Genomic DNA, 17,744 nt, shown 5'->3' on the forward strand with positions numbered 1-17,744 from the left:
CCTCTTAACTTCTAGGGCAACCTATGGGGCAAAAATTGGCCAAACAATTTAGCATATTATAAAGTAATTAAAGTAATACTGGAAGTCACATTTAAAAATAATATTCATTATATATTGAACAGTCACCCAAAGGACTCTAATTCTGTTTCATGTGCACACTGGCTCCTAATCACATCAGAATTTTCTCAAAGGCTCTTTTTTATATATTCCACAGTGCTATGTGCACTCAGTAGCAATGTAGTATAAGAATCTGAATAGGGGGTTAAAATATCTGGGTGCTAGTCCCTGCTCTGCCAAAAATTTCTTATTTGCAAATATGGGAGCTAGATTAGATGACCTCAAGCACTCCTCCCAACTCCAAACCTAGTATTCTATGGCTGACATATACATTCTGTACTTCACATACATAATTAAAATCAAAGCAGAGGGCTTCCCTGGTGGCGCAGTGGTTAAGAATCCGCCTGCCAATGGAGGGGACACAGGTTCGATTCCTAGCTCAGGAAGATTCCACATGCCATGGAGGAACTAAGCCCATGTGCCACAACTACTGGGCCTGTGCTTAGAGCCCGTGAGCCACAACTACTGAGCCCGCATTCCACAACTACTGAAGCCCATGTGCCTAGAGCCTGTGCTCCGCAACGAGAAGCCACCAGAATGAGAAGCCCGCGCGCCGCAATGAAGAGTAGCCCCCCCTCGCCACATCCAGAGAAAAGCCCACGCACAGCAACGAAGACCCAATGCAGCCAAAAAAAAAAAAAAATCAGGGCTTCCCTGGTGGCACAGTGATTAAGAATCCACCCGTCAATGCAGGGTACACAGGTTCAAGCCCTGGTCCAGGAAGATCCCACATGCCGCGGAGCAACTAAGCCTGTGTGCCACAACTACTGAGCCTGCACTCTAGAGCCGACAAGCCACAACTACTGAGCCCACGTGCCACAATTACTGAAGCCCGTGTGCCTAGAGCCCGTGCTCCGCAACGAGAAGCCACTGCAATGAGAAGCCCACGCACCACAACGAAGAGTAGTCCCTGCTCACCGCAACTAGAGAAAGCCCGCGCACAGTAACGAAGATCCAACACAGCCAAAAATAAATAAATAAATAAATAAACAAAAAAACCTTTCATTTAAAAAAAAATCAATCAAAGCAGAGAGATGACATGCCATATAGTATACCATTGTTTTATATATATGTATGTCTGTGGATATAGATATATAGATAAACAGATGGTCCTTGACTTTCCATGGTTCAACTTATGAATTTTTAACTTTAGGATGGTGCAAAAGCAATACACATTCAGTAGAAACCATACTTTGAATTCTGAATTTTCATTTTTTTCCCAGGCTAGCAGTAAGTGGTATGATACTCTCTCATGATGCTGGGCAGCAGTGAGCCATAGCTCCCAGTCAGTCACACAATCACAGGGGTAAACGACCAATACACTTACAACCATTCTATACTCATACAACCATTCTGTTTTTCACTTTCAGTACAATATGCAATAAATTACATGACATTCAATACTTTATTATAAAATAGGCCTGTGTTAGATGATTTTGCCCAACGTGTTCTGAGCACGTTTAAGGTAGGCTAGGCTAAGCTATGATGTTTGGTAGATTAGATGTACTAAATGCATTTCTGACTTACAATATATTCTTTTTTTTTTTAACAAACTTATTCATTTATTTATTTATTTTTGGCTGCATTGGGTCTTCATTGCTGAGCATGGGCGTTTCTCTAGTTGTGACAAGTGGGGGCTACTCTTTGTTGTGGTGCGCAGGCTTCTCATTGCAGTGGCTTCTCTTGTTGCAGAGCACAGGTTCTAGGTGCATGGGCTTCAATAGTTGTGGCACACAGGCTCAGTAGTTGTAGTTTGCGGGCTCTAGAGCACAGGCTCAGTAGTTGTGGCGCACAGGCTTAGTTGCTCCGCGGCAGGTGGGATCTTCCCGGACCAAGGACCAAACCCATGTCCCCTGCATTGGCAGGCGGATTCTTAACCACTGTGCCACCAGGGAAGTCCTGACTTACAATATTTTCAACTTATGATGGATTTGTCAGGATGTAACCCTATTGTAAGTCAAGGAAGATGCATAGTATATATAGCCATCAAATAAGTCAAAATTTCCATCAGACACATTTCCAGTCAACCTGATGACTGGAAACATCAATAAACCTGTACCCCTCTATTCTAATTCCTTCATCCTAACAGCACCGTCAAGCATATTCACATGCAATTCACATGCAATCCAAGAGGAATTAGTTACAAAATTACTGCAACCTAAAACCTGTTCAGCATGGGTACATTCCCACTCCCTCCCCTCAAATCAGCTGGTTACATTCCTTTGTCTTATCATGTGCCCTCTTGCACCACTATCACCATCAACGTTAACAGAAATCGCTAGGACAGTGTTAGACACCAGGGACTCTAAAAGGCTTAAGTCTCAGAAGGGCTCACAACATAGTTGGGGAGACAGAAACACAAAACACTTTAAGAGCAATATGAAATAGAATAATCTATGTGCCACAAAAATGCCTTCCCTCTGTTGGTATGCAATGTGACCTTCTTCTGGTTGGCAAAGAATCAGATCTATCTGTCTGACTGCAAAGTCCTGGGTGAACATTAGAATTAGGGAAAAGGTGAAATGAGATAGAAAGGAATTATTCTTTGTGAGCCTATACAAATCTATATTCTAATTAGAATTTAGAGGCCACAGAAAATATATTTGTTACATGGCAACGTGAAACTTTTCTAGGTGAGATTAGGCAACAGACCCCTGGTAATATACTTATGTAAAACAATATAAAAATATCATCTTGTACATATATATATATATATATATATATGTATATATATATATGTTTTTTTGGCCGAGCCACGTGATATGCGGGATCTTAATTCCCCAACCAGAGATCGAACCCATACCCCCTGCAGTGGAAGCACAGAGTCCTAACCACTGGACCTCCAGGGAATTCCTACCTTGTACTTATATTGAGTTTACAGTTTTCAAAGTGCTATGAAATATCTTCATAACTACTTGAGGTTAACAAGACTAAAATTATTATTCTTTTTTAGATAAAGAAACTAAAGCACAGGCAAGTAAAGTGATCGGTTCAAGGCCAAACTGCCCAGAAAGAAGTAGAACTGGAACAGAGCAGAGGTCTTCTGAATCCTAGTAAGACGCTTTTTCTATTAAGCTATTATTCAAGTAGAAACACCATAATAAAACCAAAATCAGAAGTCATAGTCAATACAGGACCCAGGCAAGGAGAACCTGTCTGGGGATTTTTAGCGCTGGACAGTGAAGATACATACCTACAGTAGGTTCTGCAAAAGTATGTATTCAACAGTGAAGAAGTCTTTACCAAGGGTCTAAAAGACCATATAAAATCAACAAATTTCCTTCCTTTTTCATTTCATACTGACTGAACAACCTTCTGTTATTAACTGGTTCCACAGTCACACCTATTTCATGCACACATCCTCTTGCACATGGACTAAGAGGATATTCATTAACAGAGAAGCCTGTCACTGAAAGTTTGAAAAGTTACCTTTTGGCTCCACAGCAGTCTCCAGAGTGTTTGTACGCTAATCATCTCTAGGACTGACAGCCAGTAGCTGATTAAACTGACCAGTAAGGTTCATGGAACCTGCGTGACTCCATCAGGCTCCATATCCCAGAAAGCAGCCTCCTGGCAACATCCTCGAGCCCACCCTACACCATGTACTGTTGTTACTGATTGGTCCTATATTGTTTTAATTTAAAGGCAACAGTGATGTTCATGTTGCTCAACAAAAGGGAGAGTTAGCAAACTAGTTTTGGTTTTTATTCAAAATTCACAAATTTAGATTCTAGAATCTAACTTCTAAATCAGACTTTTTTTTTCTTTCTTTCTTTTTTTTTCTTTTTTTTTTTTTACAAATTACTGTACCTGCGGCAGCTCGTAACTGGGAGGAACAGCTCAGAGGTCTCATAGCTGGAAGACAAAAAAAGTGTTTACAAAAAGCAGTACAATTCCATGTCTGTGCAAGATGCTTACACAACCAAATCTAATCTTAAAAAGAAAGAAATGAAACTTACAAAATCTGAGGGTCCATTGTGATGTACTGGGAAGATATTTTAAAGTGTAAGTCAAGAGGGAAGTCATTCTTAAATCTAAAAAGAGAAGAACAAAAAGACTTTCTGGGTTATTTGAACAATTTGTAGCTTAGAGTGTAGTCTATGATCTCTGATATCTCATCCATGACTACTATAAAATACTTTAAAATTTACTCTATTACCAACTACCCTTCCTCTAATAATATAATAGCTACACTGACATAGTATACAAACCACTAATCTAAGCAGTAACCCATCTAATCCTCACAAGGACCTATGAAGTACGCATGATTATTACACCCTTCGTAAGAGATGAGAAACGGAGGCATACAGGGATTGAAAGACTAGTAAGAGGCAGAGCTGTGATTTGAAGCCAGATAGTCTAGCTCCAGAGTTTACGCTTTTCTCTAGGGCCAAAGGAGTAGAGCCTGCTGGACATGATCATGAAGCTACCAATGTGAACTTCCTGATTTTGATGGTTGTATTGTGATTATGCAGAATGCTTATGGAATGTTTGTATTTGAAGGGGATACACACTAAAGTATTCAGAGATAGTGCAGTATCACATCTTAACTGCTGTAAGAAAAAGAAGTTCATACACTGCACTTGCTACTTTTTTATAAGCTTGATATTATTTCAAAATAATAAAAATATAAACCCCTCTATGTTAAAATATATAAAATATATTAAATACTTCCCTAAATTCCCAAAAATGAGTTCCTACAAATCAGTAAGAAAAAAATTGGCAAAGGATATGAACAAACCGTTCACAGAAACAGAAATATCAATACAAATGGCTCTTAGATACATGAAAAGATGTTCAATCTCATTCATAAGGGAAATACAAATTAAAACGGCACCGAGGTATAATATTTGACTTAAGGGCTGGTATTCATCATGTGGGAGCCTGCACACACAGGCTCTCTCATACACTGCTGCTGAGGGTGTAAACTGATGGCACCTCCACAGGTGCATCACTATGGAGGGCAATTTGGCAATTATTGTAACTGTCAAAAAACTGCAACTGCACCTAACTTTTGATCAGTAATTCCACTTCCCTGAATTCTTATTTACATAGTTGGTCTGTGTAACAAAAGAATACATCAGCAATGATGAGATGTCACTTTCGAGATTAGGCTGTTAAGAGATCCTGCAGCTCCCGTCTTGGTCCCTCTCTCAGATCACTCGGTCTAGGGGAAGCCAGCTGGCACCTCAGGAGCAGCCCGATGAAGAGGCTCTGGTGATGAGGAACTGACACCTCCTGCCAACAGCCATGTGACTGAGCTTGGAAGTGAATCCTCTAGCGCAGACAAGCTTTCAGATGACTACAGCCCTCGCCAGCATTCTGACTGCAACCTCATGAGAAAGTCAAAGTCAGAACGACCCAGCTAATTTGCCCCCAAATTCCTGACCGTCAGAAACTGTATGAGATAATCAATTTTTACTGTTTTAAGCTGCTAAATTTTGGACTAATTTGTTACACAGCAACAGCCAATATAAAAGCCTTGTTTAACTTTTCTTAGGTCATCATTGACTAAAAACAGATGCCCTGTGGCTTCCAAAAAGAAAAAAAAACCACATTTACCAAATATATGGATTGGAAAGAGATGGAGGAGTCCACCCTCTAGGCTTACCAGCCTAGGTATACTCAAGGGACTCTGGCCCTGGAGACACAAATTGGCCCATGAGATGGGCACCACTTTTCCAGAAGCTACATTTGATGCCACTTGAGTCTGGAATATAAATCCCCATAAGTAAAGTTCCTCTTGAAATAAAATTCATGAAACTAGTCAAGAAAATATTGATTGAAAAAAAGGGGGACCTTGCTCTAACAGATATCAAAACTTTCTATAAAGTACCAGTAATTAAACAGTTCAATTCTGGCACAGTAATAAATGAAACTAATCAACAGAACAGGATGTAGCAAGTTCAGAAGCATACTCATGTGTATGAGCATTTAGTATGTAATAAAGATAACATTTCAAATAAGTGGGAGAAAGGTGAATTACTCAATAGATTTGTTGGGAAAATGGCTAACCATTTGAAAAAAAATTAGATCCATAGCTCACACTATAAGTACAAATTACAGATGCATTAATCTAAATATATATTTTTCTAGCTTACTACAAGAATATATCAGAGAATATTTTTATAATCTTGGGGAAAGGCTTCCAACATATGGTATAAAACCTAGAGGCCATAATGGAAAAGAATAACTAAAAGAACTGATTAAAGAAGCATTTAAAATATCTACATAGCAAAAGACACTAAAATAAAGTTAAAAGGCAAACAATAGATTCAGAGAAAGTATTTGTAACATGGAAAACAAAGGGCTAAATCCCATACTCCATAAAGAACTTCTACAAATTACAGGAAAAAGAGAAGCAATCTATAATGGAATCTGTGGTTTTCACCCCAATATCCATTTCACACCATTATGTAGTTGCCACATGTGGTTTACATGGGACTGAATCCAGCTCAACTCCAGGGTTTAAACCAATCAGAATAATCTCATTCTCTTTGGTTCAGGCAACCAAGGCCTAAAATAATAGTGCATGGTATTGCCTTGACCACTGGTATCGATTTAGGGATGGTCTTAGTCAGTCTGACATTCAAGTCTTCTGCCTGGAATTCTGGAACATACTCTTTCCTTCTGAGGCTTGGCATGGCTAGAGCAGTTTGCAAACATGATAAAAGCTAGTGTAAGGGTAGAGCTGGTCTCAAAGGAGGACAGAGCTGAAAATTCAGAAAAAAGAAACTAGAGCCCTGATTGAATCGTATCTGAAACCCACCCTCCCACTGTGCTTTTCCGTTCTGTGAGTCAACAAATCCCCTTTATTAAGCCAATTTAAGTTTAATTTTCTGTTATTTGCAGCTGGAAGGCTCCTTCCTGAAACATGACCAAAAGGAAAAATGAGCAATTCACAGAAGAAAAAAAATGTCAAATAAATAAAAATTTAAATGTTCAACCTCACTAACAATAAAATTTTTTTTTAATTAAAACAAGGTCATTTTGGGGTTATTAAGTGGCAAAAATTAAAAATATGGTTAGCACACAATTCTTGTGAGAATGGATTTATTTAAGCACTTCCATATACAGTTGATAAAAGTATAATTGGTAAGGCCTTTTTGGGAGGCAATTTTTATTTCTCTCTCAGATTCTGAATTGTGAATTTCTGAGCCTAGTAATTCTTCTTATTGGTCTTTAAGCAACAGAAATATTCAAGTTGTATATGTAGCAATCATAGATCTCTAGCCAATAGAAATACTCAAGATGTAGATGCATACAGGAGGAAATGGTTAAATAAATTATAATATTACAAACATACCATGGAATACTGTTCAGCAGTTTGTAAAGAAAAATGAAACATAATGACATACATGTATATAATGACATGCAAAGATGTCCACAACATATATTAAATGAAAAAGCAGACTGCAGAATAATATATAGTAAGACTCCATTTTATGACAGAAAGAGACGAAAATCCATAAAGCTGTATCTATATATGGAAGAGATAAAGAGGGACTGTCATTTTATATTCTTCTGTCTTCTTAAAATTTTTTTTACAATGAGCATCTTATTTTTAATGTACAGTATAATTCTAGTTTTATAGAAAATCTGCATATACTAGTATCTTGATAGATAGATGAAAACATACAAATGCATTTAAAAAGTCCAGAAAAATACAAAGCAAATGTTAACAGTAGTTATCTTTGGGTGGTGGAGTTATTGGTATAGTTATTTTCTTTAGACTTCCTGAAGTTTCTGGGAAAAAAATTAAATAGAATATACATCCCATCAAAAATTAATAAAAAGTAGAGACAGATTTCAAAAGAAAGAAGGACTAAGCAATATATGACCTAGTTATTGTCATCCGCTTTAAGCTTTAGGAAATACATTTTGACTCAAGGATTTGGGGAGCCTGGGTAGGCTTGAGTAGGGTGTGCAACTATAGAAAGATGCATGAAGTTGCAGGAACCTAGGAGCAAGTAACATGAAGAAGGGGCTAAACAAGTAATGAAAGCAAGATGGAGTGGCTCTAACAGCTCATTATTACAGTATCATTAAGACACAGTCCACAATATCCTTAATAGCACAAACACTAAAGGCAAACCGCCCAATCCAAATCCTGGCTGTACCCTAGCTGTATGACCTTAAGCAAGCTACTTAATTTGCAAAAAGGATTCTTGATGACCTCCAAAGGCCATTTTCTTTCTCTGTTTTAGGAGTAAGATGTAGATAATTCATCTGTAAGATGCACCTGTAAACTGTAGATAATTAAAGTACCTACTTCATAGGTTGTTGTGAGGTGTGTGTATATATATATATATATATATATGGCACTTAGAACAGTGCCTGATACATAGTAAGGGTTATACATGTGTTTGCTATTAATTTTAGTGGGTGATGGTATAAATGTATTTAGTTACCCTTTATGTAAGACACAGTGAGAAGCATAACATTTCTGCCCTTGATGGAGCTTATGATTTTGCTCAGAATACAGGAAACAAAAAAATCAAGAGCCAAAAGCGTGACCTAAATCAGGGGATGGCAAACTTCAACCCATGGGTCTCTAGCTAACAACAGATTTTACATTTTTAAAAAGTTGTAGAGCAAAACAAAACAAGGAATATGTGACGGAGATCAATGTGGGTTGTGAAACCTAAACTCTTTACTATCTGGCCCTTTACAGAAAAAGTCTGCCACTCTTGATCTAAACAGTAAGTGCTACACCGAATTAGATGCAGAAAGAGCATTATGTGGGCAGGAGGCAAGCTTTGAACTGTAAAAACCTTATGAGATGGAGGGCCTTTGGAGGTCATAAAGAATCCTTTCTGCAAATTAAGAGATCACTGCTCATGCAGTTTCTGCTTAAGGTGTTCACAGTGATGGGGGATTCACTATTTGACTTGAACTTTAAACAGAAACCTCTCTTCTTTCTTTCCATACTCCTCAATTCAGTCTCAACTTCCCTGCCATTTACCCCTGCCTCTTCCTGCTCCCTCTCCTGCGGAACAGTCAATCCGGTGAACAGTGAGACTTAAATTTATGGCCGAATCCTGGCTCTGCCACCTACCAGAAAATTTACATAATCTCCGAGCCTCCCAAACTTCATCTACAAAATGTAAATAACAATTTTGGGATCGTGAAGATTAAATGAGAGGATGGTGAAAGGGCCTAGAGGGCCCTCAACATTACTTTTTGTAGTCAATCACTTGATTCCAGGACTCAAGCCTATCTTTCCAGCACAAAAACAGCTTTCAGGCAATGCAGAGCTCTTGACTAGAAGTTAACAGACCTCTAGGCCTATTTCTACCACCTGCGGCCATGGGTAAACTCATTCACCCTGATTCATGGGCTTCACCGATAAAGTGAAGGGGATGATGAATGACCGGATGATCTCCGGGTCCCCTCCGGATTAGAAAATAATCTTGAGCCCTGGATCTCGGAGCGGGACACAGGCATGTCTCAGCTCCTCCCACATTCGAGTCCCGAAAAAGCCACACGACCGAGACCCACCCTCGGTGGGTAAAAGGGGTAAACCCCGGGCCCTGTACCGAATCTCTATTGCCGCCGGCCTGGCTCCAGGCAAAGCAGGTGAAACAACAACACTGGAACACAGGCCAGCGCTTTAAACCGACACAAACACAAGCCAACAGTTCGTTAACATGCGATGATAAATTAAAAGACACAGGCGACACCGCTGCTCTGAGCTACAAACCGAAGGCTAGGCCAAATTACTGCCCAAATTGCACTGGTACGGGAGAGCCCCATTGAGAAGCTTCCTTCCGCTCCCTCGAACTCCACAGCCCCAGGGAGAGGAGGAGGCCGCGGGCGTAGTAGGTGGGAAAGGAAGTGCAGAACTCGCCGGGTAAAGGCCAGGCGGAAAGCCGAGGGCACGCGCCGTCTCACCTTAGCTCGCGTGGGCTCAGACTCCAGCTGCCAGCAAGGTTTGGATCCGAGCGACGGGCCCCGACTGGATCAAGGGGCGGGCCCTGCCGAGAAAGGACCCTTCAACCTTCCCACTGGCTCCGCGGGCTTCGCAGGCCTTCCGGGCTGCCCTCCGGCTGCCTGACTGGAAAATCCGGAACGCTGTCCCTCTCTTCCCTGACCTTCCTTCCTCCCCGCGGAGAAGGTGTCCTTTCCGCCCGGTTAGCCAGAAGCAAAGGGCGAGGTTAAGGAACCGGCGGCAGCTCGCCATAGCGGTTTTAGTCAGGCAGTACATCGGGCACCTGGCCAGAGCCAGACTACGGAAAGAAAAGTCCTCTGCTTGGCTCCCCCGACTTGAAGCGCCTTCCACTTTCGTCCTCTTCTGCTCAAGATGGTGGCTTCCCGGGCAGTTGGCAGCCTCAGCCGCTTCACTGCCTCCAGGATGCTCCGTTGCCCAGGTGAGGCCTGGTTGAGGGCGCCCAACAGCCCCGGGCAGAACTGCTACGGAGACCCGAGCTTCCCCGGAGCCTCGTCTCCCCATCGCTGCCAACTCCCTGCCCCGGCCCAGGGTCCCAGCCCTGGATAAGGGGGAGGGATGCTGCTCTGGGATCTGGTCTCTTGTTCCCTGGCGCAGGGACTGACATTTCCTCTCTCATGAGTCCTGCAGCGATTTCGGGCTCCATAAGCCCTAACGTTTCTGAGCCCTGTCCACCCGGTCTGGCACTTTCCGCTGGTCTCCTCATTTCATTTAATGATGGCCTTGAGCCTGTTCCTACGAGATTGGGAGGACTAGGAGGACTAGGACAGTCCAGTCTGTCACATCTTTGTGGCTCCATTGCACCTTGCCTGTAACAAGAGGCATCTTAAAACCTTGTGTGAAATTAACCAGCCTTGCAAATTACTGCCATTCCCTGCCCCTTTTCCCCAAAACCTTTTTTGTACCTATTACCACAATTCAATAGGAAGCTCAACTCTTGCAGTTCCAATAATCCCAGTATGAACGTATAATATATTGATTTTCAAGGGGTAGGTTCTGCAATTTGCTAGAAGAAGCATTTTTTTAAAATTACGCAGATACTCTCTTTCTTAAGGAGCAAGGTGTTAGATAATTTTACAACTATTTCTACCCTTGTTTCTGACGATACCCAGTTAGCTTGTATTAGCTATATTGTCTTTTTGTCTTCAAACTGGCGGTGAAAGTTAAAGTGGGTGACTGTGGAAAATCAAGCATTTTCCTTTCATCTCAAATCTTAAGGTGAAATGTGACTTTTTATTGCATGTTGTACTTAATATCGGTTACTTAATTAGAAATATAATTTATAATATGCCTTCCTCCTTCTGAACCCCCCGGGGTAATACCGCATGCTGTTTTTGGAGGAGTGCCTGGAATCTCCCTTTACTGTAAGGGACTAATTTCGAATGATTGAATCTCTTCTGCTTTCTTATTTCGGCCAATGTTTTTAGTCTCCACAGGACTGCTTTGTGTGTCTGTGCGCGCGCATCAATCATAAGATTACAGAAAATTGAAATACTGTGAAAACTGGGGAAAGGGATTAAGAAAAAAAGAATCACCCATTCCCTTACTACTCACATACCTACTGTTAGCATTTGGTCATGTGACCTGACAGTTTGTCTGTTTTCCACATTTTTGGTTTAACACTTTAAAAATATCAAATGTATATTTTTGAGCTTCCCCTCCATTGATTTTAAGGTAATGCAATTAAAAGCATTAAATTTGGAGTCTGACTTCTGGGTTTGAATCTAGCTCTGCCTTTTACCCTCTGGTGACCTTGGGCAAGTAATTTCTGTGTCTGTTTTCTCATTTGTGAAATGGGGAATAATACCACCTTGTGAGCTTTAAAGGAGTTATTTTAGGTGTAAAGCAGTTTTTCGTGGAGTAAGTGCTACTGTTAACGTTAATAAACGTTAGCTGTTATAACTCTTTCCTGCCCTGAAGAACTATGATTCTATTGATACAGATATGAGACTTTTTTAAAGTAATTTTTACATTTTACATGTGATAAAAGGTTACAAGCCTAGTTTTTCTATGTTTTTTTATAGAAATATATATACACACATGTGTGTATATATTTTGCATTGTGTTTTAACCTATAAGAAAATATGGCTTGGGGAAGGAGGGTTAAATTGGGAGATTGGGATTGACATATACACACTACCATATATAAAATAGATAACTAATAAGAACCTACTGTATAGCACAGGGGAACTCTACTCAATACTCTGTAATGACCTATATGGGAATAGAATCTAAAAAAGAGTGGATATATGTATATGTATAACTGATTCACTTTGCTGTACAGCAGAAACTAACACAACATGGTAAATCAACTATACTCCAATAAAAATTAATTTTAAAAATTAAAAAATATAGCTTATTATAGCTATTGCTCCTTTTAGTAGCAATGTATAAATTTTGAAAAAAAGTCTAGAAAGTGAATTTAAAATTACCTGCACACCTGGATTGCCATTTAGACTCAACAGACTAACCCTAACCCTAACCCTAACCCTAACTGAAAGTCTATGCCAAGGCATTGCCAAACATTTAATGAGATTATGACGTTTAATGATGGATGATTAAAATCTCTTGATGCTGCTTTGTATTTCTTGAAGTTTTGACCCATTCCTGCCTGAGTGCTACAATTCTGAGTATGACTATCAAATGAAAATCACATCTTGACCAAAATATCTTGTTTATTTCCCACTCTTACTCTAAATTCAAATTCCTGATTACCTAAGTGGTAGAATAATTTCACAGGAAAAGAATTGGAGGCAAATACCTTAGTAGATGGTGTATATTTAAATTTGACTCTCACTTCCTTAATCCTGTCCCTTCCCCCGGTACTAACTATTGAGAAAAGCTGTTGATTGTTACAACAAAAGTAACACTTTCATATTTGAAATTTGTGTTAGCAGTAATCCAGCTCTCTGCACTGCTGTAGTCTTCGATCTTGTAGGTATCTTGTAGGTATCTTCTCGAGTTAAATTATTTAAATGATTACAAAGTAGGCCAGAGGTTTCTCTCTCTTTTGCTGGCACAGGAAATATAGGCTAAAGTTCACCCAGCTGCTCTACCGCAGGGGTCCCCAACCCCCGGGGCTGCAGGCGAGTGCCGCCTGAACCATCCCCCACCCCACACCCCCACCGGTCTGTAGAAAAATTGTCTTCCATGAAACCTGTCCCTGGGGCCCAAAAGGTTGGGGACCGCTGCTCTAAAGTAAGCTCTCCTAATTAGGAAGTGAGGAAGGCTGGATTCCAGAAGCAAAGCTACTGAGTACTTCAACTTGATTTAGTTGACTGTGGTTTGAAATTGTTTTCCAGACATGTTTGTACATTTGCTGGTTTTTTCTTTGTTTCTTGTCTCTATTGATTTAGAGGAGGTTTTGTGTATGTCTATATGGGGGGGAAAGGTAGGTTAGTGGATGAGAGTTTATGGTTTATAAGCTAATGAGCTCAAACCTGTTGTCTCAAATATTTGGTCTTCAGAATTACAACCCACGTCCAAGCCCCTTCACCTGCTCTGTTTTCTTTTTTCCTTAGGCACTTATCTTCTAACATATTTATTTTCATATTTATTTTTATTGTCTTTTATCTGTCTTTCCACCCCATCTTCTCCCACCCTGCATTCCTGATCAGTTCCTTCTCACTAATTCAGTTTACCCTGTTCTAGCTAGAATTGCCTATTATCTGGCTCCCCTCCCACAGAATTTCTACTTCATAGGGAAACTCCTTTCTATGCCAGGCCTGTTTTCACCTCCTCCACAAAGACAGGGATTTTTGTCTTTCTGTTCACTCTAGGCCACACTAGATTTTTGTTGTGGAATATAAATGACTATGAGATGATGTTGGAGGAGATTACAGTTTAGTTGGGGGAAACACCTGCTACAGATGCAACGATTAGAGAACAAAACAGTGAGTAATAAAGATAAAATTTGGGCAGGGAAGGCAAAGATCCTTGTAGACAGAATCTCAAGATAAGGCGTTGTGGAGCCATGATACAGATATAAAGAAGGAAGAGTCACAAATACAGATGACACACATCTCAAATGATGGAAAAGCAAAGGGAAGTATATCGTTAGTGAAGTAGAGGCACTGGAGATTGAGGAGATGGCTGGCTTCTCTTATCTTAATTTACTTTGGTGTAGGACTTTGACTTATAGGTACTTTTGTAATCATTACATCACTTTTACTCTATCTTTATAAGAACACTGAAATGCTCTGAGAGACTTGTACATGGTCATACAACTAGTAAATAATAAACTTGATGGTCGAACCCACGGCTTTGGACTCTCGGGTCCTTTGTCTTTGCACCATGAGGGCTGACTTGGATTGCTTAAAGAAAAACAAATGCAGACAGAACCAGCGATCACCCCACTCTGGTTCTGGTGCCATCTAGTTGTTTTTTTTTTAAATAGTATGTTGTTTTGCCTTTGAAAGCAGTATAAAGCTGCTTTTTCCTGTGCCTTCGCTTCCCCTCCTTTAAAGAACTGCCGGATAGAGAGAAACATGGAGCCTCTAAAGCCCCTTGATTTTATTTTTCATGACACTGGAAAGTCCATCTCTCCATAGAAATGCAAGAGGACCTGGCTGGAGAACATGCTTGAGATATATTTGGAATACATTCGGAACTAACATTATGGATCGCTTTGTAGATTACTTATTTCTTAGTGTATTTGTTTCCTATTGTGGCCCTAAATTTCCACAAGCTTAGTGTCTGAAACAATAGAAATTTATTATCTTACAGATGTCAGAAATGAGTCTCACTGGGTTAAAATCAAAGGTGTTGGCAGGGCTGTGTTCATTCTGGATGCTCTAAGGGAAAATCCATTTCGTTGCCTTTTCTAGCTTCCAGAGGCTGCCTGCATTCCTTGACTTCTTCAAAGCCAGCAAAATGAGTTCTCGTGCTGCCATCTCTGGTTCTTTTGCCTTTTCTCCTCCTTTGTAATTTCATGGGGTGTACCTGAATAATCCAGGCTAATCACCCTGTATTAAGGTCAGCTAATTAGCCACCTTAATTCCATTTGCAGCCTTTATTTCCCTTTGCCATATAACCTAACATACTGGGTTTCTGGGGACATGGGCATCCTTGAGAGGCCATTCTTCCACCCACCACATTTAGTATCCAGATAATCATTTGACCTGATAATTGAAACAAAAAGATACAGCAGTGGTCACAATAATGGCTTAGAACACTTTGTTTTGTTGTGGTTGTTATAAAGTCCAGCTTTGTTATGTATAGCAGGTACTATGGAAATTCTGTTTTGTAAAATAATTAATTTTGAAATATCTTTTTCTTACAGGTTATATTTGCCGCAACTTTACAAGGTCCTCTGCTTTGCTGAGTAAGTTTAATTTCTTGTTGACATGCTTACATTGCTTTTTATACTTATTTAGCAATAAACATGTTTACAAATAAATTTTCCTTCTCTTTTTAGCCAGAACCCACATTAACTATGGAGTCAAAGGGGACGTAGCAGTTATTCGAATTAACTCACCCAATTCGAAGGTACCTAATTCAACTTGCTGCAGTTTATTTCTACTCACTACATTCATTAATCCAGTCCTGAATGGCAAAGAAAGAAATCCACCAATTTGGCAGTAATCCTATCACATGAACTTACAGTTTTGATGGTTAGAGTTTGAGAAATTGCCCAAGGAATGCAGTTTTCTTCAGCAGAGGTCCTTGTTTAAGAATTCCTCCTAGTTGACTTTAGTTGTCAGATTAACATCAAGGATTAATAAAACTATCTTTTTGTTACACTGTAGAATGATAAGGTGGTTTATTAGATAAGAAGCAAATTATAAGCTTTGTTTATAAGAATTAAAACTGACCTACCCATCTTAACTATGAGGTTATTAAATCGGCTTCCTTAACCTGCCTGACATAAGTCATTATTCACAGTAATTTGGCTGGGTTAAATGTCGTTAAGTTTCCTACGGGACCTGAATGACCCGGTGCAGTTCATATATTAGAACTCAAGTTCTGTTCAAAGTGGAGCTTCATTTGTTTTTGGCAACTTCAAAAAAGCATACAGCATTAATCCAGTCTTTTGCCAAGAAGAGCTTCACTGCAGGAACTCATGCTTTTCCCTCACCTAAAGTTGGTGTAAAGATTTCATATTTCAGAAATCTTATTACCAGAGGCCTCAATGAAGTAGGAGGGCCTAGATGTAAGCAATTAACGACTATCACAAATTAAGGAAAGTAAGAGGCAGTCCCCCTCACTAGAGTAAATCTTAGCATTTACTGAGCAATGATTCAAACTTAAGACATTTTTTGTAAGTTGACCATTTTTCCTGAACACAAAAATAACAGATGCCTATAGTAGGACATTTTAAAGCAATAAAGAGGAGAATAACAATCATTCATGCTCCAAACCCAAAGATAACCACTTTTAACATTTAATCCAGTTTCAGCAAATAATATTCTAAAAATTAAGATCATACTATATGTCTAATTTTTTTATTTTTTTTTTTGCGGTACGCGGGCCTCTCACTGTTGTGGCCTCTCCCACCGCAGAGCACAGGCTCCGGACACGCAGGCTTAGCGGCCATGGCTCACGGACCCAGCCGCTCTGCGGCATGTGGGATCTTCCCAGACCGGGGCACGAACCCATGTCCCCTGCATCAGCAGGCGGACTCTCAACCACTGCGCCACCAGGGAAGCCCTATATGTCTAATTTTGATTTCTTTTTTTCCTTAACATTATACAAATTTTTTCCATGCTGATAAATGTTTGTAGACTTAATTATAGCCTGCATATGATTGAAACTTAGGAATATGACCTCCTCAGGAATACGAGTTCCTCCTTTAAGTAGAAATATTTTTAGAGGGAGGGGTGCTTACAGTTGCCCAAAGCAGCTGAGTAGACAGCTGCTGGGTTGTTTGTTTGTTTGTTTCCCTGTCTCTTTCTTTTAACAGTATATTTCTCCTGGTTAAACGTATTTCCTATAATCAAAATAGCATTTGATGGTGATTTGCATATCTGTTACTTCGAATTTAAACCCTTAGATTTATATGTATTTCCCTTTGGTAGGTGAATACTCTGGGTCAAGAAGTGCATTCAGAGTTCATAGAAGTAATGAATGAAGTCTGGTCTAGCAATCACATCAGAAGTGCTGTCCTTATCTCATCAAAGCCAGGGTGCTTCATTGCAGGTGCCGATCTCAAGTAAGTTTTAGGAACTTTGAAGTCACCTTTTACCTTGGCTAACGGTATGTTTTTTTAGGCCTAATCATTTCTCATTTTAAAAGAAGGTAGAAGTAAATATTCTCTGCAAGTTTTTTTAAAATTATTTTCATGAGTTTAATAAAGTTAATAAAAAAGAAGGACTTGTTGCTTAAACCTTATAAAACTGAATACAGCCTTTCTTTAAAGAAGTTGAAGTAGTAGTTCAAGGAGCAATGTTTGAGTAGAATGAAAATAAACTAACAATGAGATACCCTTTTTTTCATCCACCAGACCAGCAAACATTTAAAAGTTTGAAAATATATTAGCAAGGACTTGGGAAAATGAGAAAGTTAAATATTCCTAGTAGGAATGCAAATTGGTACAGCCACTTTGGAGAGTAATTTGATAAAATCTAGTAAAACTGAAAATGCACATATCATATATTCAAGTGATACCTCTTCTAGGTATATATGCTAGAGAAATCCCACCCTTTGGTTTTAAGGACCCGTGCAGGCATAGGGATGTTCA

At 39.7% G+C, this 17,744-nt stretch overlaps 2 protein-coding genes across 4 annotated transcripts in view; one reads left to right on the plus strand and one right to left on the minus strand.

Annotated features, from left to right (window-relative positions):
- HADHB (hydroxyacyl-CoA dehydrogenase trifunctional multienzyme complex subunit beta) overlaps positions 1 to 10,118 on the minus strand; it is a 36,497-nt gene extending 26,379 nt beyond the window's left edge. For 2 of the 3 annotated variants that reach the window (XM_027113642.1, XM_027113641.1), the window contains exons 1-3: positions 10,012 to 10,118; positions 4,077 to 4,151; positions 3,928 to 3,972 (exon numbers count right to left, since the gene is read on the minus strand). In XM_027113642.1, coding sequence (XP_026969443.1) covers positions 3,928 to 3,972; positions 4,077 to 4,143 — 112 coding nt within the window. In that variant the 5' untranslated portion in view covers positions 4,144 to 4,151; positions 10,012 to 10,118. Of the gene's footprint in view, positions 1 to 3,927; positions 3,973 to 4,076; positions 4,152 to 10,011 lie in introns of those variants that run through there. The other variant, XM_027113643.1, reaches the window with a different exon arrangement.
- A 109-nt stretch (positions 10,119 to 10,227) lies between these two features.
- HADHA (hydroxyacyl-CoA dehydrogenase trifunctional multienzyme complex subunit alpha) overlaps positions 10,228 to 17,744 on the plus strand; it is a 54,582-nt gene continuing 47,065 nt past the window's right edge. Inside the window, exons 1-4 of the mRNA XM_027113640.1 lie at positions 10,228 to 10,487; positions 15,348 to 15,389; positions 15,483 to 15,553; positions 17,083 to 17,216. Of these exons, the coding sequence (XP_026969441.1) occupies positions 10,421 to 10,487; positions 15,348 to 15,389; positions 15,483 to 15,553; positions 17,083 to 17,216 (314 nt within the window). The 5' untranslated portion in view covers positions 10,228 to 10,420. The remainder of the gene's footprint in view (positions 10,488 to 15,347; positions 15,390 to 15,482; positions 15,554 to 17,082; positions 17,217 to 17,744) is intronic.

The sequence above is a fragment of the Aethalodelphis obliquidens genome, unplaced genomic scaffold (assembly GCF_003676395.1).
Source record: "Aethalodelphis obliquidens isolate GAN/ISIS:26980383/991018 unplaced genomic scaffold, ASM367639v1 scaffold12, whole genome shotgun sequence".
NCBI classification, from domain to species: Eukaryota; Metazoa; Chordata; class Mammalia; order Artiodactyla; family Delphinidae; genus Aethalodelphis; species Aethalodelphis obliquidens.